At 44.8% G+C, this 22,991-nt stretch overlaps 1 protein-coding gene across 20 annotated transcripts in view; it reads left to right on the top strand.

Annotated features, from left to right (window-relative positions):
• The window catches only part of KLHL29 (kelch like family member 29), a 601,492-nt gene that overhangs the window by 561,122 nt on the left and 17,379 nt on the right, over positions 1 to 22,991 (top strand). For 19 of the 20 annotated variants that reach the window (XM_073335871.1, XM_073335864.1, XM_073335869.1 and 16 more), the window contains 2 exons: positions 4,344 to 4,537; positions 17,663 to 17,807. In XM_073335871.1, the coding sequence (XP_073191972.1) occupies positions 4,344 to 4,537; positions 17,663 to 17,807 (339 nt within the window). The remainder of the gene's footprint in view (positions 1 to 4,343; positions 4,538 to 17,662; positions 17,808 to 22,991) is intronic. The other variant, XM_073335868.1, reaches the window with a different exon arrangement.

The raw sequence follows: 22,991 nt of genomic DNA, 5'->3' as shown, positions 1-22,991 counted from the left end.
TCCATAAACTGGGATGAGGCCAATAGACCCACAGTGTTTGGGTAGGCCCGCCACCAGAAAATGATGTGGACAGGCTTGGAAACAGGAAAGCAGGAGCTAGCATTGGCATAGTAGAGAGCCAGAAGTACTGTGAGCAATTTTGCAGAGGGAAACCTTTGGGTGGATGGGATCCAGTAAATTAAGTCTTAATTTATTATTGTAAACAGCAGAGTCGAATGAGAGGTCTGAGTCAAGCAAAGAGATCAAGATGGATATTTTTTAGGTTAATTCTCTTGGCTATAAGCAGTTGAATAGAGTGTCAGAAGATAGTCACCACTATTGTAAAAGTGGCAGTTAAAGTTAAAGGTGGAAATAACAAGAATGAAAGGAAGACTGTAAATAGAAAAGAGCAGAAAGCCAAGGGATAAACTGGTTGTGATTCTTCTCTGCACAAGAAAGTTGCATTGATTTAGCTTTATTCTGTTTTTAAACCAATGTAGTTAATTCAGTGTAAATCCTTGTGTGGACACTTTAGGAGTTGACTGAAGTTAAACCAGAATGATCTGGTGATTGGAAAACATGCCAGAGAGACAGTTAAGAAGATCAAACTACTGAGCTTATCAAAGGGAAGGTTAAGAGGTGACATGATTATGTTCCACAAGTGTCTGTGCTACCTGGACAAGAGATATTTGATAGTAGACAGCTCTTTTATCTAGCGGAAAAAGGCATGAGATCCAATGGTTGGAAGCTGAAGCTAGAGAAATTGAGACTAGAGAAATAAGGCACATACTTTTACAGTGATGGTAATTAACCATGGGACGAGTTACCTAAGGACATGGTGGATTCTCTATCACTTGAAGCCTTTAAATCAAGACTGCGTATCTTTCTAAAGATATGTTATCGCACAAACAGATGCTATGGGTCGGAATGTTGGTCAGCGAGGAAGAGAAAGGAACAACCAGTGCATGCTGACAAAATGAGAATACTCAGGTGGGCACCGGGGTAAGAGAAGAGCTGATAGGCTACACAATGAAATGGTATGAGCCATGATGCAGGTAGCCCCCAACACAGAAAAGCTGAGGGAGTATCCACTGAAATGGCTGGGTCATAATGCGCCATTTCACTTTGAATGGTCCCTTAGAATAAAGTGCTAACTACTTATGCTAAACAGTCTGTTTAATCTTGTATTTAGCTGCAACACTCTGAGTACCTTTCCCAGATCTGAGGAAGAGCTCGGTGTTGCTTGAAAGCTTGTCTCTCTCACCAAGAGAAGTTAGTCCAATAAAAGATATTACCTCACCACCCACCTTGTCTCTCTAATATTTTGGGACTGACACTGCTAAAACAACACTGCATACAGCAATGGCTGCGTCATGTGAGATGACGAGATGTGGGATATGTTGGCCAAAGAGAACAAGAGCTAGTAATCACATGACAAAGACCATGAGCAAGACCTAGAAGAAGGTGGTTCAAGATGCTAAGAAGGACATGAAGAGGGTTGTTTTCAGCTTGGAAGACACTTGACAAGAATGTTTGAAGATGAAGAACAAGACCTGCTGACACTGATTGCCAGGACAAGATGAAGGCAAAGAAGAAAAAGAGGATTAATCAGTTGTTTTCATTATAAAATCAGGGATGGCAACAGATCAATTACCAATACTAGAATTACTGGGGGACAAGAGGTAGCTACATGTATCCCGCCAGCAGTGTATCAAACTATTTTTATTACACAATTTTGTCCATATCTATTTTTTAGGATGAGAGTGAATATTGCCATGAATATTACTGCAGAAAGGGACCTGGGGGTCATAGAGGATCACAAGCTAAATATGTGTCAAGAGTGTAAAACTGTTGCAAAAAAAGGAAACATCATTCTGGGATGGATGGATGTATTAACAGGAGTGTTGTAAGCAAGACACAAGAAATTATTCTTCCACTCTACTCCGTGTTGATTAGGCCTCAACTGGAGTATTGTGTCCAGTTCTGGGTGCCACATTTCAGAAAAGATGTGGACTAATTGGAGAAAGTCCAGAGAAGAGCAACAGAAATGAGCGAAGGTCTAGAAAACATGACCTATGAGGGAAGATTGAAAAACTTGAGTTTGTTTAGTCTGGAGAAAAGAAGACCGAGAGGGGACATGATAACAGTTTCCAAATACCTAAAAGTTTGCTACAAGGAGGAGGGAGAAAAATAGTTTTTCATAACCTCCGAAGATAGGACAAGAAACAATGGGCTTAAATTGCACCAAAGGCAATTTAGGTTGGACATTAGGAAAAACTTCCTAACTGTCAGGGTGGTTAAGCACTGGAATAAATTGCTTAGGGAGGATGTGGAATCTCTGTCACTGGAGATTTTTAAGAGCAGGTTAGACAAACACCTGTCAGGGATGGTCTAGATGATACTTAGTCCTGCCATGAGTGCAGGGGACTGAACTAGATGACCTGTCAAGATCCCTTCCAGTACTGTGATTCTATTAGTATTGCATACAAATATGAGATTTATATCACTGTGCAATTATATCGTAAGTTTTTAAGTGATGCTTTTGGTAGTCAAATGCAGAGTTGGTACCTTATTTTTGGCACCAAATTTTAAAAATTAGATCTAGTACAGGATTGTGCCCCATCGTATGTTCCTGCCTCCATATTATTTGATATTTTTTCTGTTTCTTCTCCTAATGATTCTGTTTTTTTCTGTGCCATTAAGTTGAAAATCTTTAGAAAGTGCATTTCTCAGTACTCTTTATTATATGGAAATTCCCTCATTTTAGTTGATTAAAATATACCTCCATTTTGGTTTTTCATTTTTATTAATTTATTAATAGTGATCAGTTATTTTTATTGAAATGTTACTAGTGCAAAATAAATCAGTTCCTGTCAGTTTATGCTCCTTGCTCTATTACCTGTCTTTTATCTCTTGTTTGGTTCCACGTTTGGACATTGTGGGTATGTCTACACTGCCTCTGGGAGCAGGCTGGGTCCACAGACTTGTGTGGATGGGGCTTGCATTAGTGCATTAAAAATAGCCACGCAGACAGTGTTCTGATGTTCCAGCTCAGGCTGGAACTTGGGCTCTCAAACCCGCCCTGTCACCGCAGCCTGAGAGTTCAAGCTGCCACCCAAATTGTAGTGTCAGAGTACAGTTGCTACACAGCTGGTTTTAGCGCTCTTACGCAAGCCTGACCAATACAAGTCTGTGGGCTTGGGCTGGGAGGCTCACTCCCCGATGTTGTGCAGACATACCCTGGCAGACTGAGAGATGTGTCACAAATGGAGAATATCACTAGGAACAAATATATCAGTTTCAGAAAGAGATTCTGAAGACCAGGAATCTAGAGTATTTGCATGTTGTAAGCATCCGTCCTATGATCAGGAGCCAAAGCTCTGAATGGGTGATGAAGGCTTGTGTGTTTGTCATCAACTGTTCCGAGTTACTACCATTTAGGCAACTACTATTTGACTGAATGTGCCATTTCATGGAAATATTGAACCATGTTGTTTTCCACTGTCTCCCAGGCTCATTTTACTGGAGCTCTTTGGATCACTGCCACATTATTTAAAAAAATAGATGTCTGATCTTGGGACGTTGTCTAAAATGAATCTTAATCCATTGTTTATTAACTGCACATCCTTATGGTCAATGGCTTAATTAAATCAGATACTGATGACCTTAAAACTAATTTAGTGCTCTAATGAATATTCTTTTCTGTTGCGCTACATGTTAAAAATGGATGCAATGAGGAAATCTTATTCCAGTAGCAAACTCCCCATTAACATTTGCAATATCCTGCAATGAAGTGTAGTAGTAGCTTGATACATACAGTGGCAATTAAATGGAGGCAATTTACACATGCACAAAATGTGCATTAATGGCTAGTTAACTAGAGTAAAAAGAGCTATCATGTTGTATTATGTTTGATGATGAGATGAGCTTCACAAGCTAAACAATTCAAGTATATTAACAATTCCCTGCCTCTGGTTGCTGTTGGATATCACCACGATGATTTGCAAGAATAATCTTACTGTATTCCAATTAATAGAAATTAATTAGTGGAAGTCTTCTTGACAAAGATGTCCTGAGTTTCTTTAGCTCCAGCTATAATTAGGCTTGAGAGGCATATGAAGAAATAGATCTGGTTTTCTCTGTGCCTTTATCGTTATCTTCTTAAAGGTTAGAAAGCAGCATTAATGGCATTATCTACCAAAACAGTTGGATTGCTTTGGTGTTAGAAGGTATGTTTTCAGGTCTGTTTTATCTGTCTGCCTAGCTGCCTATCTCTCTGTATATTTTATCTGTCAATCTGTCATGCATTTACAACACATCCATCACTGTATTATCTGGACTTATTCCTTTTGCTTTTGTTTTAGGTATGACACAATCACCAATCAGTGGGAGACAATAGCTCCTCTGCCAAAGGCTGTGCATTCTGCAGCTGCCACTGTTTGTGGTGGCAAGATCTACGTGTTTGGTGGGGTGAATGAAGCTGGTCGTGCCGCTGGAGTCCTTCAGTCATATGTCCCTCAGACTAATGCATGGAGTTTTATAGAGTCTCCAATGATCGGTAAGTGATCAGCATTTCACAATTTAAAAAAGAAATAAATGTCAGGATATAAATGTCTATACCACAAAATAAGTAAACCAAAGGGGCTGAATGTAAAGATGTCTTTAATAAAAGGCTGAGGAAAAGGTGTTTGTAATAGCAATGCTGGATGGGGTTGGTAACAGTATGTAATATATTAACCTGGAGATTCAGTGGTCTGGATCCTTCACTCAAGGCAAATGACACTCATTAATACCCCTGGTTATTTAGCTAGAAGGGTTGGGTTCAAGGTGGGGACAGAAATGAAAACAACACAGATATGGATACCCTATACATTATACAGTGTACTAACATTTTGTTATGCCATCAAATGTCACTTCATGCCTAAAACAATGCCATTCATTTAATGGATTATTATTACTGTTTTGAAATTCCTCTTGTCCCAAAGGAAGCAAAGGTCTTTTTTGCAGGAACTCACAGATGTTGTTCAATGGAATTCACCCTGCAGGATAGAAAATCCACAAGACAGGTGGACTATGAAGATCCAGCACTGTTTTTATTAGTTATGTTTACAGTGCCCAGGCGAGCGCTACATGTCTTACAGAACAAATAGAAAAACCGGGGGACTAAAAATTTCAAAAGCACCTAACGGCTAGATCCTTTAAATTCTTAAATAGTCATCAGAGCAGGGACTTAGGTGCCAAGCAGCTTGGGAGTCAGGACTTAGGTGGCTTTGTGCATGCCCACCATCAGAAATTAGGGCCCCAGGGGACTTTACCAATGGAAACATAGGTGCCTACAGAGTTAGGTGGCAGCCAAGTAGGGGTTTTGAGGATCTAAATTTCGCACCTGTGCACCTAAAATGGCATTTAGGCACCTACATCCATTTACAGAGATAACCCTAAGTGACTTAGAAGCCTAATGGTATGTCTGTACAGGAGCTGGAAGATATAATTTCCAGCTTAAATAGACATACACACGTTAGCTATGATCAAGCTAACATGCTAAAAATGGTGGTGGTGGTGGTGCAAGTGGAGAGATGGGCTAGCTGCCCTGAGTATGATCCCGTCTGAGAACCTATGTACATATTAGAATAGCTAACCCCTCCCACCTCTCATGCCACTGTGGCTAGACTTCTATTTTTTTGCACACCAGCTCCATCAGAGCTAGCACGGGTATGTCTATGAAGGCTGAAAAATTGCACCTCCAGCTCCAGTGTAGACATTCCCTAAGCATAGGAGCCAACTCTGTGGGTGCTCTGCACCCACCGGCAGCTCCCCCCCCCCCCCGTGCCCCAGCTCACCTCTGCCTTCGCCTCCTCCCCTGAGCGCGCCGCTGCTTCCTGCTTCTCCCCTGAAACAGCTGTTTCACGTGGCAAGTGCTGGGAGGGAGGGGGGAGGAGGAGGAACGCGGCGGTCTCGGGAAGAGGCAGGGCTGGGACAGGGATTTGGGGAGGAGTCCAACAGGGGAAGGGAGGGGGTGGAGTCGGGGCTGGGGGGCGCGAGCACCCACCGGCGCCAAGGAAAGTTGCCGCCTGTGACCCTAAGATCCATTCTCAAAAGTGACATGGGCATCTAAATAGCATTGACTTTCAATGAGACTTAGTTTCCTAAGGCCCAGATCCTCAAACGTATTTAGGCGTCTAACTCCCATTGAACTCCCAAGTGCCGGAACACCTTTGAAGATCCAGGCCTAAATTGCTTTTGAACATGGGACTCTTTTGACACTTCAAACCAAGGGTGCCTTGCCTAAAGATTTTAAACTCAGTGTTAGATAGGATGCAACCATAGGGTGCAGCACTACTAGGACATGGTTATTCAGGTTAGGCCTGAGCACATATGGATGTCCAAAATAAACTACTTTTCCCCCCTTCTGTATATTAATTATTAATATTATTTTATTTATGTATTTATTTATTTACTACATCCCTACTTCAGGCATTGTGGAAGAAGCAAGTCTTGGGGAGTCAGTTGTCACCTATAAAATCTGTGTTTATAGCTTCCCCTGTGGATAAAGCATTGCTCTTTTCCTTTTCCCTGGCTGTTCTTTGTGTCCAGTCTAACATAACATGACATGCATATGATGTAGCATGAAGCACCCAGCAGGAGGGCATCAGCTACCAACAATCATATTTATGTATTACAGCAATGCTAACAAACCTGTTTCCTGGCTTTTTCCATCACATGGACACAACGGCTGCTGTTCATATAATCGACTGAGTGACATTATGAGGTTTTTCTGTGCTCAGAGCATACTGCAAAAATGAATGTATTATGCAAAAAAGTATTCCTTTTCCTTACCAAACTAGTACAAGTGCCGCAGTAGCTGAGAATTCATTCCCTGGACTCATTATATTGTCTAGCACGTGTCAAGGCCGTGCGTGCTTGGAAAAATCATCCAAAAATATCCCAAGATGGGTACATCATACATTTTCAAATAAATTGTATTATTTCCTAACAAAAAATACATCAAAACCATCGATGGGTGTGGGGGATGGTATCTGTGCTTTTTTTGAGAAAATGTAAGTAGTGAGTTAACAATATTCTGAAAGTGTAACGTTCTGTGATTTTTATTGGGAAATAAATACGGCCAATTTATTTGCAAATTTATAAAGTCGTTTAACACAAGAGACTGAAAAAATTGCACCCCTACTGGAGGACATCTCTGCTAGTGATACTATGCTTGATCAAAAGGCCCTGAGATTATTGAAAATATACTTAATTTTTGCAACTGCTAAGTAGTAGTAGTAACCACACTGATAAAATGTCCTCCCACTAAAGGTTGGGGGACTCTGTACAGGAGAATGACATTCCACATTCAATGTGATGAACAATGCAAAAAACAAAGGCAGAGAGAATGGGACTTGGTGGTCTTTTTATAAAAGGAAAATGGGATTAATTCCAGTATTTCATGCCCATAGTAAAAATGTGGTGCTCTGTTGACCTTAGATAAGATAATGGGCTCTTTAAATAAGTGTTATGTGTGTTCAGATTCCCAGAATACAAGCAGCTCTTGTATGTAACCAGGACCAACCCTTTAAAGGGCTTTTTTCACAACCACTAATACGAGTTTAAAACCAGTCTGTGATTCTAAGGTAATCAGTGGCGAGAATGCAGGGTGGGCAAATATAAAATGATAGGACTGGAAGGGACTTCGAGAGATCATCCAGTCCACTCCCCTGCACTCATGGCAGGACTAAGTATTGTCTAGACTGTGCCTGACAGATGTTTGTCTAACCTGCACTTAAAAATCTCCAATGATAGAGATTCCACCACCTCCGTAGGCAATTTATTCCAGGCTTAACCACTCTGACAGTTAGGAAGTTTTTCCTAATGTCTAACCTAGACCTCCCTTGCTGCAATTTAAGCCCATTGCTTCATGTCCTGTCCTCAGAGGTTAGGAACAAATTTTCTCCCTCCTCCTTGTAACAATCTTTTATGTACTTGAAAACTATTATCATGTCACCTCTCAATCTTCTCTTTTCCAGACTAAACAAACCCAATTTAAAAAAACAAAAAACCCAATGAGGAGTCCTTGTGGCACCTTAGAGACGAACAAATTTATATGGGCATAAGCTTTCATGGGCTAAAACCCACTGCATCAGATGCATGTAGTGAAAAATACAGTCAGCAGTATAAAGACTGGGACTGGATGGATCACTACAAAAAGTAATTTTCCCTCTGCTGATACTCACACCTTCTCGTCAACTGTTGAGAATAGGCCACTTCCACCTTAATGGCACTGGCCTCATTAGCACTGACCTCCCACTTGGTAAGGCAACTCCCATCTTTTCATGTGCTGTAATATTTATACTGCTTACTGTATTTTTCATTCCATGCATCTGATGAGTGGGTTTTAGCTCACGAAAGCTTGTGCCCAAATAAATTTGTTAGTCTCGAAGGTGCCACAAGGACTCCTCGTTGTTTTTGCTGATACAGATGAACACGGCTGCCACTCTGAAACCAGTTTTTTCAATCTTCCCTCATAGGTCATGTTTTCTAGTCCTTTGATCATTTTTGTTGCTCTTCTCTGGACTTTCTCCAATTAGTACACATCTTTCCTGAAGTGTGGTGCCCAGAACTGAACCCAATTCGCCAGTTGAGATCTAATCAGCGCAGAGTAGAGCAGAAGAATTACTTCTTGTGTCTTGCTTACAACACTCTTGCTAATACATCCCAGAATGATGTTTGGTTTTTTCTGCAACAGTGTTACACTCTTGACACATATTTAGCTTGTGGTCCACTATGACCCCCAGATCCCTTTCCGCAGTACTCCTTCCTAAGCAGTCATTTCCCATTCTGTATGTGTGCAGCTGATCATTCTTTCCTACATAGAGTACTTTGCATTTGTCCTTATTGAATTTCATCCTGTTTACTTCAGACCATTTCTCCAGTTTGTCCAGATCATTTTGAATTATAATCCTATCCTCCAAAGCACTTGCAACCCCGCCAGCTTGGTATCGTCTGCAAACTTTATAAGTGTACTCTCTATGCCATTATCTAAATAATTGATGAAGATACTGCACAGAACTGGATACAGAACTGATCCCTACAGGACCCCACTCGTTATGCCCTTCTAGCTTGACTGTGAACCACTGATAACTACTCTCTGGGAACGGTCTGACATACGGTAGCTCATACTTGTAAGTCCATTACTTCCAAGAAGTCGGGTGCTAACCTATCCAAGCCAACCTTGGCAAGAATGTTGGCATTTTAGGGAAGTAATTTGTTTTAAATTATCTCAATGCTAGTGAAACAAGCTGGAGACCAAAGTACTCTCTCCATAGAACAGATACAGCATAGACAACAATATTGTGAGCTCTTTCACACAGCCCAGCCAATCTGCCTCCAATCTATGCCACTTAGATTTCTCCTAGGAATAAGAAGGTCTACATTCATTTAATCCCTGGCTTCTCTGCTGAGCCTGCCAGTAAGTGTACCAAATGAAATACTTGTGCAGTAGGACTGAAACATGTTTCCCATAGGTCACGAAATAGTTATCAGCAGTAATAACTTTTTGATGACTGCAGACCTGGAAATATACTCAGTGGAGTCTGTAAGGTTTTGTCTACACTGCAGTTAGACACTCTGTGCCTGACCCATGCCTTCTGATTCGGACTCACAGTGCTTGGGCCAAGGAGCCATTTAATTGTGGTGTAGCCATTCAGGCTTGGGCTGTGGACTGAGCTCTGGGACCCTCTCACCGTGCAGGGTTCTAGAGCCCAGGCTCCAGTCCGAACCCGAACATCTACACCGCAATTAAACAGCCCCTTAGCCTGAGCCCTGTGAGCCCAAATAAGTGGCCTGGGCCAGCCCCACGTTTTTCATTGCAAAGTAGACATACCCTTTGTGGACTTGAGATGCTGTTGATTGGCAGGATTCTGTAGTTAAACAGTCTCACATCTCTTCTTCCCAGTCCTAACATCTAACAAAGCTGCCACTTAGTAACAATTCTGGGTAAATGTAGTGCCACAAAATCAAACCAGCATTCATACTTGCACTGCTTACCTTTTCATTTCTTGCTATGCTGTCCTTGCAGAGCTGAAGAAAATGTATTTTATGCACAACGTCCTAAGGCTTGTCTTTTTTAACAAGACCACTATAGACATACTGAAGTCAGTGATTGTAAATAAGCATAATCATCTTGTCACTTTGTGTTTTAGTTCACTTCGTGTCTAATGCTAGGGCACTAAAATGTACCCTTTATGCAATATCAAATAATCAGTTGCCTACATTAATGTAACTATAAGTTTTGATTTGTGTTTCTGAGTGGGTTTTCCATTTAAAGCTGCCCACAGTTTATATGCAAAATAGGAGTTTTATTTACCTATCTCCATAGTTAAATTTTAAAATCTGGTAAGTGGTGTGGGAAAGCACAGGTCAGGGACCCAAGAACATTTCTGGTATCTAGTCTAAATCTAATTTCTTATACCATGTCCATCTCTGGATCATTAGGTTCCCCCCTAGTTTTCAGCTAAAACTCTCACATGGTGGCAAGGGGTGGTGACTTTAGGACTCAGTTCTGGCAAGTGTCCACCCTCTGTTTCCCTAGCTGCCTCACTGGTGGAGTTTCCCCTCTGTTCTTAAGGTGGGTAGCTCTCCCCTGACTGCAGAAGTTCTCCCCAGACTGGTGGATGGAGATGGGCCTCCCCCGGCTTTTGAGTGAGAGAACAGGGCTCCAGGTGCCTTCCCAATGCCTGCTCTTCAGACTGAGCAGGCAAGCACTGGCAGGAAGGGATAGGGGCTGCAGGATTGCCATTCAGTGCAGCTGCAGCTTGGCTTCCTTTCCTTGCATCTAGGATGATTTCATGGGACTACATCTGATGTCTCCCATGTGTTCTAGAAAGCTCTTGTCGGGGCAGGTGCATAGAAACACAAAAAGGGATTACCCAGTAGCAACTGCCCTGGCAATAGCTGGTGCAACCTGTCAGCTCAGTCCCAGCCTCTGAGAGGGCTGAAACTGTCAACAGGATGAGCCAGTCTTAACATTTCCAGTCAGGCCCTATCAATTAATTCCATCCCCCTACTCCTGTATCAGATTCCCATTGCCTTGATCACACCATTATAATCAGAGCTGGCCTAAGGATTTGAAGGAGGGAATGTGAGATCATTCTTTGGCTATGCCCAAGCTCAGTGGTTTCCTTGACACACAGACTGTGTTTGGCAGGATCTTACCCCAACGCACACACCTTCCCCTTCACACATTCTCCTGCTGCACCTGCCAACCTCCCCTGGCTGTGTTGATTTATATCAGTTCACATTTTGGAAGAAAAGGGCTAGAAACTTACTTTTTTTTTACTAAAATGGAAGCCTAAATTTTGCTTTTGTGGCTCTCTCTGCTAACCAGGGGCTTGCACAAGTCTCTACCAGCTCCTCAGTGATTTGTTGTCATGGAAACTTTCTCTTGGTGAAGATGGCAATGCTCTATTAGATTCCTTTCAGTAAGGTTGGATAAGGAAAGACATTTAGAGCCTGAGGAGAACGCCAACTATCATTTCAATTTGTTTCTGGCTGTTTCTCTCAAGAGGATCTCAGGTATAGAGGGCTATGTTGTTCACTCTTTTGCCTCAGAAAGGGCAGACAGGCACTAGAGGCGTTCGCATGTAGGCCAAAGATGTGCTTGGCATCCTTTTCTCCCATGGTGGGTATCACTGCTTTCTGGAATGTGCCGAGACAGCGCACGGTAAACAGCAATTTAGATACTAGGGAAAGATCTGAGGCCAGGTCTCTGAGGAGCTTCATCACCGCTTCATAGGAATGTCTGAGAGACTTAACCAGCTAATTCTATGCCCCGCCTGAGTGTTCAGTCAGAGCACTAAGGCTGTCGTGAACACTTTGAAGACAATATCTACTTCATAATTCCAGGGCTGATTTTGTCTTTTTTAATTTAAAGGAGTAACAATTCCTGTGATTTTCTTTTAGAAATTCAGGATCAGAGAAAGCAGGGACAAGAAGGTCATACAGAAGACTCTCTAGTCCATCCTTCTGCCAGGGCTGGACTGTTCCAGACAGCATATTTTCTAGCGCTTCCACCACGTCCCTTGGGAAGCTATGCTACATAGAACTAGATCTCAGAATTTTTTCCCAGTGTTAAACCTCAATTTTCTTTTTCTTCAGTTCACTTGGCTATAATCCACATGTACCACTCTAAATAATGCCTCTCCCTCCTTGGTGTTTTAATATTTATTAAGGTCTCCGTTTACCAAAGCTGGTAACATTTCAGCTCTTCTGGTCTTTCGCAAGTCAATCCCTCCAGCCTCATGATCTGTTTTGTTGCGGTCCTCTAATGCCCTCCAGTTCATCAGTATTTTCTTGGTTAGTTGGTGTCCGGAATTGAACACACTATTTCAGGTAGAAAAGGAGGACATGTGGCACCTTAGAGACTAACAAATTTATTTGAGCGTAAGCTTCCGTGAGCTACAAGCATCTTGCTTTAGAAAAATACAGATTTCCTTCATACAGAAAAAAGGTACTGTTGTGACTGAAGGCAAGAGACTTTGCTAAGGATTCATTTAAGTGCCTGTGGTGTATTACCTGTCCTCTGGAAGAACATCATGACCTACTATATAGTAAACAAAAATCTTATATTAGAGAGAGAGGGAGCAAGTGCCAGTTAGCTATGTGGTTTAGATGAGCATGGAATTTGTGGTTCTTACCCCTTCTGTTAGTCCCTAGATTTGCTCACCCCTCCTCTTTAGATTTTCTGCACTGTCACCTCTGGTGCACTCTCCATTGATCCGAAGTTGGGTGTGTGCTTGGTCAGCGGTATAGTACTCATTCCCCTTCTCTCCTTGCCTCCTGTTCCCACGAGGACACTGGCCTCAAGGAGCTGCAGCAGCTCCTTGCCAAATGTCTGAAATCTGAGAACTAGCTGCTAATTACAATATTTGCAGTTCAGACCTCACAAGCTATGTTAAGAATCAGACTGCCATCTCTGGGCTGCTGAGGGATGTCATCTTATCCCATTCCTGTATGTTGATTTGCTACACAAATCATGAGTTTTTCTGCCTTAGGTATGCAGGGAGAAGTGGAGACACGCAGTTTTAAAACAGATTTGGTTTCCATTAACTAGTTTTCCAGTCTGTTTCATAAGCATACATATATTCACCTCATAAGGAATTCAGTAGACTATTCAGTAGGAATAATATCTGGATACAGTCATACAAGTGGCGTGCCAGCATTTTTCTGAAAAAAATGTTTTGGCTGGTGTGATTTCAATAAGATGTTTACAACAGGGATCATTTCCGCCATTCATTTTAATACCATTTCAGGCTGTAACCAAGCACTGGTTTGGAATGCAATGTAAGATCTTTCAGCAGTTGCTGAGTGCAGCAGGACATTTTAGAATTCTGTCTTACTGAATATATAGTTTATTAATGTGATACTGTAGCCATAAGTCAGACCAGAGGGAACATATTGTTATTTTGAGGTTATTGGTATATGTCTCAGATAGGCTAGATTTTCAACCACCCAAGAAGTGCACCTGCCCAGTGAGTTCCTACAAGTACAAACCACATTCTGGAATGGCTTATTGCTAAAAGAATATCACTCACTGAGTTTAAACTGCCCCTTTATTTTTAAGAGCAACAATTGCAGTGAATGGAGTTATGAAGTGAGTTCTTCCACTTTGAACAATAGTTCTTAGCAAAATTATAGGGGGAAATAATAAAGCAGGGGACTTTTTCCTACCATTTAAAAAAAATTCTTACTTCTTTTTTTGCATTTAAATCTCAACTAACTTTCTGTTGCAAAAACTATTCATGGAATACTGGACAGTTTCCAATTTAGATTTTATGACAGGAAGTGGATTAAAGTGTCCAGATGTCTTCAAACTGCTGCTGAAAGGGTTCTTTGTGGAAATGACAACTCATTTCTCTTTCAGCCCCTTCTAGGATGACCATATTTCCCAAAGGCTGGGGCTGGCATCGCTGCTCACCCCCTCCCCTGCATATTCCCCCACACCCCACGTTTTTGACAAAAGTGGGCATTTGTCCCATTTACTCTTGCCAACTTGATCCGTTTGGCAAGAGCAAATGCGGCAAATGCCCACTTTTGCCAAAAAAATCAGGACGGCTGGGACAGGGCTTAAGAAAGGGACTGTCCTGGCTAAAATGGGATGTTTGGTCACCCTAACCCCTTCCTCCTCCTTTTCCCCCCCTCCCCATTTACCCATCCCCACTAACCACTTAATATATAGAGTGCTTTGGTTTTGTTCCTCAGTGATGTGGCCCAAGCTGTCTGTTCATGGGCGCTCAACGACATATCTATCTATCATCATCATCATCATCAAAAAGGCCCAGTCAAAACATGGCTTTGGACAATTAGTATCTGGTTTCATCACTAACCTGCTAGCAAGTGACCTTTAAGCGGGGGGTGGAATGGAGCATGTGGAGTGTTTGAATAAGGTTGTCCAACCTTGAAGAGGAAAATTGAGAAGGGAAGGGGAATTGGTGGCATCCAAGTGATGTGAGAGCTAAGGATGGATATTGGCCATTCACCTGGAAGAAACTGGAAGACCAAATTTGGTTATCAAACCATGAAGTCTAAGGGGAAATTACGAGCTTGGAGATAAATCAGTGGTACCTGTGGGAGTTTACTGCAGCCACAGTAATACAAAATATGTTGGTTTATATCTTTTCTGATCCCCATCTCTGTGGGGTTCCCTTATATTTTTGTAATATAAAGTCCTCACCAGAGATCAAGAGTTTGCTTGCTATGAACTTCTCCCTTCCTGAAACCAGTAGGAGAAATCTCTTCCTCTCAAATTTACTTTGTACTTACTTAGAAATTGTGGCTAAAGTTGAAAACAATAAAAGATTATGAATAGGTGAAATACTGAAAATAGTGATAGGAATCAAAGTTGATTGACTCTAGCCAAAGAATGAGAACCAGCCCATCCGCTTATTTAAAAAGAGAAAAGTATCACTATTTAAATAACCAAGGGGGTTTCCTCTTTTTTGCTGATAAATTGGAATATGAAGGCAGCAATTCAGCCTCCTGAGAAGTTATTACTTCTGCCTTGAGGAAGCCCAAAATAATTTTCCTGTGAGATTTGGACGTTTAATTCTGAGCTCTCTTTGTGGGCTCTATACACTCTCTTGCAGAATGTTATCCAGAAAGAGACCAGAAAAATGTGATAGTTAAATATAGAGAACACACACTCACACGTTTTGATTTTGAAACATGTGGGATAAGAGGTGTTAGGACAGATAAGTCTTTCTGCTATGTTACAATGGCTTAGTGGAGTTGAGAAGATATTGTTCTGTCTTCTAAGTGAATTAGTTTCTTCCCAGCTTTCTATTTTTTTTTTTTAAATCACAAAGAGCGATGACATTTTCTGAAGGGTACATTTGTGTTTTTTGACATATGCATATAGATACTTGGTTAGCAACAGACTCCTTCTGTCTTTTCCAGTAACTTGCTTTAGCCATTTCAGTACTTTCTACAGTTGGGTCACTTTACTAACTGCACACAGACAGCTGACATGCAATGACCCCTGGAGGCTGAAACTAAAAGTTTGAGCATATACTGTAGCCCAACTTTCTGCAGGAGTCTTTCCTGCTAAAACTTGAACAATAGCATGCATCACATCACAGCCACTTACTTTCAGTGTAGTCTTTGCAAGGAAACTAACTTAGGCCCTGTTCAAGACAAGCGCATAAGCATGTGCTTAACTTTAAGCATGCATGCAACTCACATTGAAATAAAAAAGTCCACTTAAAGTAAATCGAAAAGGAGGACTTGTGGCACCTTAGAGACTAACAAATTTATTTGAGCATAAGCTTTCGTGAGCTACAGCTCACTTCATCGGATGCAGTGAGCTGTAGCTCATGAAAGCTTATGCTCAAATAAATTCGTTAGTCTCTAAGGTGCCACAAGTCCTCCTTTTCCTTTTGCGGATACAGACTAACATGGCTGCTACTCTGAAACCTGTCATTAAAGTAAATCTACTCACAAGTGAGGAAATGCCTGAATGAAAGTTTTCTTAATTCTGTTCTGTGTGCATATGCCTCATGATACAGATTTTAAATACACACTCACGTACTACCATAAGGCATACACACAAGAGGGCTGACTTAAGGTTTAAGAGGCAACCTTAATTCAGGCATTTCCTAACCTCTGAGTGCTTTGACCTTGATAATGTTCTTTTAACATAGTTTTGGGGGTTTGTTTTGTGTGTAACATTCTATGTTTTAAAAAAAATTAAAAATGAAAAGAAAAATATCCCCTCACCTGGAACCATATTGACTCCCCATGTAGAGCTGGGGTCTCTAGATCCATAGCACAGGCCTCTACCACCTGAGCTACCTCAGTAGCTGGTGCAGTACTGTTGTTGTCTACGTGGTCCTGCCACTGCAGAGGGGTGGGGACACATACTTTGCTATTGATTTCCCAGCTATTTACTGACCCATAAAGAAATGTTAAGACTCGGGACGCCTTGGTTCAGTTGCAGGTTCTGGATGAGCGTGTGGTCTAGTGGTTACAGATTCTTCAGCCCCGCCCCCAGCCTCTCCCTTTCGTCTAGTGCAGAATGAATCTTCAGAGACTAGCTGCCAAATTCTACTGAGCATGTGCGAACTGAGATTTCTCAGAGGCTTATAACTTGGCCAAATTTGGGCACCTTTTCACTGGAACAGAAAAAGGGTTGTTCCTGTCACTCTGCCAAATTACAAGTCCCTGATCCAAAGCACGGAGGTGCTAGAACGTCTCAACTCAAGATTTGAGAAGTTTTTTAATATGTGCAGACCAACAATCTCGTTCCTGGAAACTGCTGGACCATTTTAGTGGAAATGCCTGAGACAAATGCCAGGCATGGAAAATATCAGCCAGCATGCTTAAAGCATGTATAAGCATATGATGTATTATAATAGGGATATATGGAACAAGTCTGCTAGCTAAATTTCACAAATTATTTATTAAAATAATGATATGGTTAACTTTACCAGGTATCATCTGATAACTCTGCAGATAACGCCGCAGTGTTAAAGCATTCCCTGGAAACTTTAATAGAAATCAGTTTAGGACATTTGGCGCCTAACATGTCACAAATGCTGAGCACTCACAACTCCAGTTGAAGTCAGTGGCAGCTGCAGAACATGCTCTAGGTTATGTTTGCAGGAAAGATTAAGGGAGAAATGTTAGGCCCCAGAAAATATGCTTAGATGTGTTGGGACCCACCCACAAGCAAAAAAGGAATCTATTAATAAAGGATAATCTATTAATAAAGGATAATCTATTTTTAATACTATTAAGAAGTGGGATACTTTGCTCTAGGGTTCATCTGTACTGAGCCACTGCTCAGGAATGGAAAGTGAGTTAAGATTTGCAGCAATTCAAAACTCTGCAACAAGTTGACACATTAATTTCAGATACAAGAACAGAGCTTTCACTGTGGCTCAGTTAGGGTTTGGAGAGGATAATTGTAACTTTACCAGTTGGGCGGGGAGGTTACTGGGGAATGAAGGACTGATGATGAACTTTGAAAGTGCCTTTGAGAAGTTTAGGAGAAAAGAATAAAAACAAAAAAGATTTCCTCATTTTTCTTTCCCTAGCCTTGGAGGTTTAGAGAAGTGTGCCTTATCTCTAAACAAAAACAACTCCAAACCTGAGCCTAGAAACTGATCTCAGTATTGCTTTCCATTGACAGATAACAAATATGCTCCTGCAGTCACTCTCAATGGGTTCATCTTTATTCTTGGAGGAGCTTATGCAAGAGCAACCACCATCTATGACCCAGAGAAAGGCAATATTAAAGCAGGTCCCAACATGAACCACTCCAGGCAGTTCTGCAGGTGAGAAAAACCATTAAGATTGAATTACCAGTACCTCAGTATTTTCTACTGGAAAAAAAATGACTACATAATAATAATAGTGAGAGTGGCAGCGGGAAGGGAGATGTATACAATATGTTTTTATTCATCTTCATTATACATACCTAGGGGTGTATTTTAATGTCCTTGTGCATCATACTGAACATTTGTCCCTTAATATTTGAGTACCATGATTTGCAATGAGAGACAGAGAGGCCGAACTCTTGGGTTCTAATCAGTACTTTGCAACTGACAGGCTGCATGACCTCAGGGCAAGCCATACAAATGCTCTGTGTGTCAGTTTACCTATCTGTAAAATGGGGATGATAATATTCAGTTCACATGGGTAAGGCTATGTTTTTGTCACAGAGATCACAAAAATCACAAAATCCATCATTTCCAGAGACCTCCCTGACATTTTCTGCTTCAGTCCCTGGGGCTGCGGGACTGGAGCTGCCAGCCAGCGTGGCCTTGGAAGGGTTCCAGCAACAGGTGACAGCCCCCTCAGGGCCCCCTGCAGGTTTCCAGCGACAGGCAACAGCCTCCTCAGGGGGCCTTCCTCAGGGTTCTGTTGACCAGGGACAGCCTTGCGGGGAGGGAGGAGAGAGAACCCTGCTGCTCCCCGTCACCACAGTGGTGGGGGAAACCATGGAGCCGCAGCAGCGAAAGTCACAGAACAGTCACAGCATCCATGAATTTTTGTTTATTGCTTGTGTCCAGGACTTTTACTAAAAATAACCATAATAAAATCTTAGCCATAGAAGCCACCTCTCCTGACCACCAAGGCAGCTCCTTAGCGATGGAGCCACACTGCATCATTGGTAACACGTGCCCAAACGTATATTTTTAAAAACTCCTCTTGGATTTTATTTTTGGTTTCAAAATAAGGACAGAAACCACCTAAAAAAATCGAAGAAGCCATTTCAAATGTTAGTTCCACATTTTTTATATTTAAAAGAGCGCCCTCTTTTTCACTGCTGAGCTGAATTTTGTCCCGGAGCAAACAGATTAAAAAAATCACACGCCAACTTCCAGCCAAAGCCACTGTGTTCCTGCTGTTTCTGTGCTAATTACAGATTTTCATTGTTCCTCAAGAGTGAAATTGAACTGAGGAGAACCCCACTGTGTTCAGACAGTAGTTAATGATATTTTTCTTTAAAGATTGTAAACCAGAAATAAAGGGTGTGCTGCAGTTTACATGAGTTGCCTCATTATCTAGGATTTTAAGTAAATAAAAAAATGCAGATGTTATTTAACAACACAGAATTAACCACTGTGATAGACCCAGGCCAGTTGGGTACAGCAGAGTAGCCTTATTGGGATCCATGAAGTGGGCAGGCGAAGCCCACTGCTAAAGGATCTCCCCCTCAGCCTAAGAGGGGGGTCCACAGGACCTGGAAAACCAAGTAATTACCAGGGACAACTAATGAACAACAGGGACAGGAGTGCGGTCAAAGGGTCAAACGAAGGGAACCAGACGGGGACACCGAGCAGAGAACCCCAGACAGTGCCCACTGCTCCTTGAAGGCGTCAAGGGAGTCAGTGGACGCCTCCCAGAGAAACTCTGCCCGAAGGCGTGAACGGACGGAGGATTGGAAATAGGCCCCACAGTCACAGGAGACTCCATCGGCCAACCTCCTCACCCTGGTTTTATAGATGGTCACTTTAGCCAGGGCCAGGAGGAGGTTAACCAGGAGGTCCCATGACTTAGTGGGGCCTTTGATAGGGAGTGCATAGATAAGGAGGTGAGGGGAAAAGTGCAACCAAAATCTTAACAAAATATTTGTGAGGAGCCGGAATAGGGGCTGCAGCCTGGCGCACTCCAGGTATATGTGCACCAGGGTTTCCCTCACGCCGCAGAAGGGGCAGGTGGCCGGGATTGGGGTGAACCACACCAAGTACACACCCGTGCTCACGGCCCCATGAAGGAGCCGCCAGCTGATATCCCTGGTGGGCCTCGGGACCAAGGTGGAATATAGGCCAGCCCAACAGGGCTCCTCACCCTCTAGAGGTGGCAAGAGATCCCTCCACATTGTGTCGGGGCGGGACGTGAGGGTGAGGATGTGAAGGGTGTGGAGCATGAGCGTGTATATATGTTTCCTTGGCGCGGTCCAGAAAGGGACAGGCTGCAGCTCTTGTAGCCAGCTCATGGTGAAGGGGCGGGGGTGTCGGTCAGGTCCATGGGGCAGGGGCCCGATGAAAAGGTCCGGAGGGCCTGGGGTGTGGGGTGGGGCACACCCTCTCTTAGGACCTGGTCGAGGTAAACCCAAGCAGCAGGCAGCAAAGTGGCCCTCACCTCCTGAAGTACGCGCAAGGGAGTACGAGGTCTGGAGAGTCCCATGCACTGAGCGAGCGTCAGGGGATCCAGCCAGTCTCCCCGGTCGTAGTCCCGGAGGTCTCCGACTCTGGTGACTTCTGCCAGGACCAACCTCTGGCACACCGAGTGGGACTCCGCCACCTGCACACGGAGCTGGGGGTTGTGTAACAGGGGCTCCGCGAGGAGATCTTCCCCCACGGAGGCCGCCACAGACCTGGTCGCTGTGAACAGTTTCCAGGTCCGAAGGAGGTCCTGGTAGAAGACTGGCAGCCCTGAGAGGTCTCGCAGAAGACCTCTCGGATGGAGATAAAGGAGCTGCCGGTCATATCGGAGCCCTCGGAAGTGGCGCAGGAAGGCGTGTGCCAGGATGCTCCACGCCAGACTACCTGCACCATAAAGGAGCCTCTGCAAGGCCTGGAGGCGGAGACATGGACCTGAGTGCGGAGACACTTCAGGCCCTGCCCTCCCTCCTCCAGGAGTAGATAAAGAACCCCTGCAGAGACCCAGTGCAGTCCTGACCAGAAGAACTCCACAATCAATGTCCGGAGGTTGGCCAGGAAACCCAGGGCCAGGATCAGGGTGTTGAGGTGGTACCAGAGCATGGACAGGACTAGTTGATTAAGCACCAGTGCCCTCCCTCGAAGGGAGAGGCACCAGAGTAATCCTGTCCATCTCTGGAGCCGCTCTCCCACCTGCCCTCTAAACCGTGCCAGTTCTCCGGCAGAGACGGATGCATGGCAGAAAGGTAAATGCCGAGATAGAGCAGTGGACCCACGCTCCACCGGATGGCCTGAAGCGCAGGTGGGAGGGAGCTCGCCTGCCACCAGTCCCCTACCACCAAGCCAGAGCTCTTGACCCAGTTGACCCAGGCGGAGGAGGCTGCCGAGTAGATGGCCTGGCAAGCCTCCACCCGCACCAAGTTGCCCGGGTCCTGGACTACGAGGAGCACATCATCGGCATACGCCAACAGGACCAGCCGCAGCACCAACCCCATCAACCTGCGGAGGAGACAGAGGAAGGGCTCTATCGCCAGAGCATACAGCTGGCCTGAGAGGGGGCACCCCTGCCGTACTCCTCGTCCAAAGCTGACCGGTTCGGTCAGGGTCCAGTTGAGCCTGACCAGACACTCTGCGGAGGCATACAGCACCCAGAGAAAACCCACAAACTGGGGTCCGAAGCCAAATGCTCGCAGAGTGCCCAGGAGATACCCGTGGTCCACCCTGTTGAACTCCTTCTCCTGATCCAGGGACAGGAGGGTGAACAACAGACTGTCCCTATCACCCGAGTTCCAAGAGGTCCCAGACCAGATACAGGTTGTCGAAGATGGTGTGGCCCGGGACGGTGTAGGTCTGGTCTGGGCGGATCACGTCCACCAGCATGGACCCTAGCTGCAGCGAGATGGCTTTCGCTATGACCTCGTAGTCCGTGCTGAGGAGCAAGGGATGCCAATTTCATAAATCGTGGAGGTCCCCCTTCTTCGGCAATAAGGCGAGCACGGCTCACCTGCAGGAAAGAGGGAGGACCCCGCTCTGCAAAGACTCGGCCCAGACAGTGACTAGGTCTGGGCTGAGGACATCCCAGAACACGTGGTAGAACTCCACGGTCAGCCCATCCATGCCCGGAGATTTATTGGTGGGCATGCGACAGAGGCCTTCCGAGAACTCGGCCAGAGTGAGAGGCAGCTCTTACCGGTCTCGTTCACCCACACGGACTGTCAGGAGTTCGTCCCAGAGCACTCTGCAAGCGTTAGGATCAGTCGGATCCGGGGAGAAAAGGCCTGCATAGAAGGCCCTGGCCCTCTCGCACATCTCTGCCAGATCCATGAGGGGGGTGCCGTCCTCTGCTAGGAGGCAGGTGACGTGCTTCTTGGCCCCCCCTCTTTTTTTCTCCAGGGCGTAGAAGAAGCAGGAGCCGCGATCCATCTCCTGAAGGAGGTGGATGCGGGATCGAACAAAGGCACCCTGGGCCCGATGGTCCTCGAGGGCCCGGAGCTCCTCCTGCTTCTCCCAGCATGCCCCGCAGAGGGATGGATCCTCGGGGCTGGCGACCAGACGCCTCTCTAGCTCTAAGACCTCCCGTTCCAACCGCCCTATTGCCACATCCCTCTGTCGGCTGGCACCCCGGGTGTAGTCACGGCCAGGCGTGCACCTTCCCCAGGTCCCACCACCACCGCGCTGAGGGAAAGGCACACCGCTGCCCTCGCCAGGCCAGCCAGAACTCCTGGAAGGATGCCACAAAGCCCACATCCTCCAACAAGCTGTTGTTAAAATGCCAATAGGCCGGCCCCAGCCTCTCTGTGCAGAGAGAGGCCATCACGGTGGCTAAATGATGTTTGGAGAACGGAGCCAGCCGGATGCTGGAGGAGTGGGCCCGTGAAAGATGGAAACGTGATAAGTAGATGCAGCCTCCACCCGGGTAAAGGTGAACGTCGTCCGGGTGGTGGTCGCGCCAGACGTCCACCAGAGAGTGATGGTCGACAATCTCCCGGAGGACGTCCGCAGCGGCCGGGCACTGCTCAGTCCCCGAGCGGTCCCACTCCTCGAGGGTAGTATTAAAGTCCCTGCCCAGGACCAGGCACTCACTAGGATTCAAGGTGCTGAGGAAGGCAGATGCCTGCTGAAAGTAACGCAGCCGCGCCGGGGCCGATGTCAGGGCATAGACGTTAACAAGGTTGACCACGAGCCCCTCCATATGGACCCGGAGGTGCAGCAGGTGGCCCGGCACAGTCTCGGTGACCCTCAGCACCTTGGGCCGTAGGTCGGGGGAGAACAGGGTTGCCACTCCAGCCGTACGAACTGTGAGATGGCTAAAGTAGATCCTGTCCCCCAAGGCCAGCCGCCAGCTGTCTT

The sequence above is a fragment of the Lepidochelys kempii genome, chromosome 3 (assembly GCF_965140265.1).
Source record: "Lepidochelys kempii isolate rLepKem1 chromosome 3, rLepKem1.hap2, whole genome shotgun sequence".
NCBI classification, from domain to species: domain Eukaryota; kingdom Metazoa; phylum Chordata; order Testudines; family Cheloniidae; genus Lepidochelys; species Lepidochelys kempii.
The sequence above is the reverse complement of the archived record's forward strand: the minus strand, read 5'-3'. Positions and strand labels throughout refer to the sequence as shown.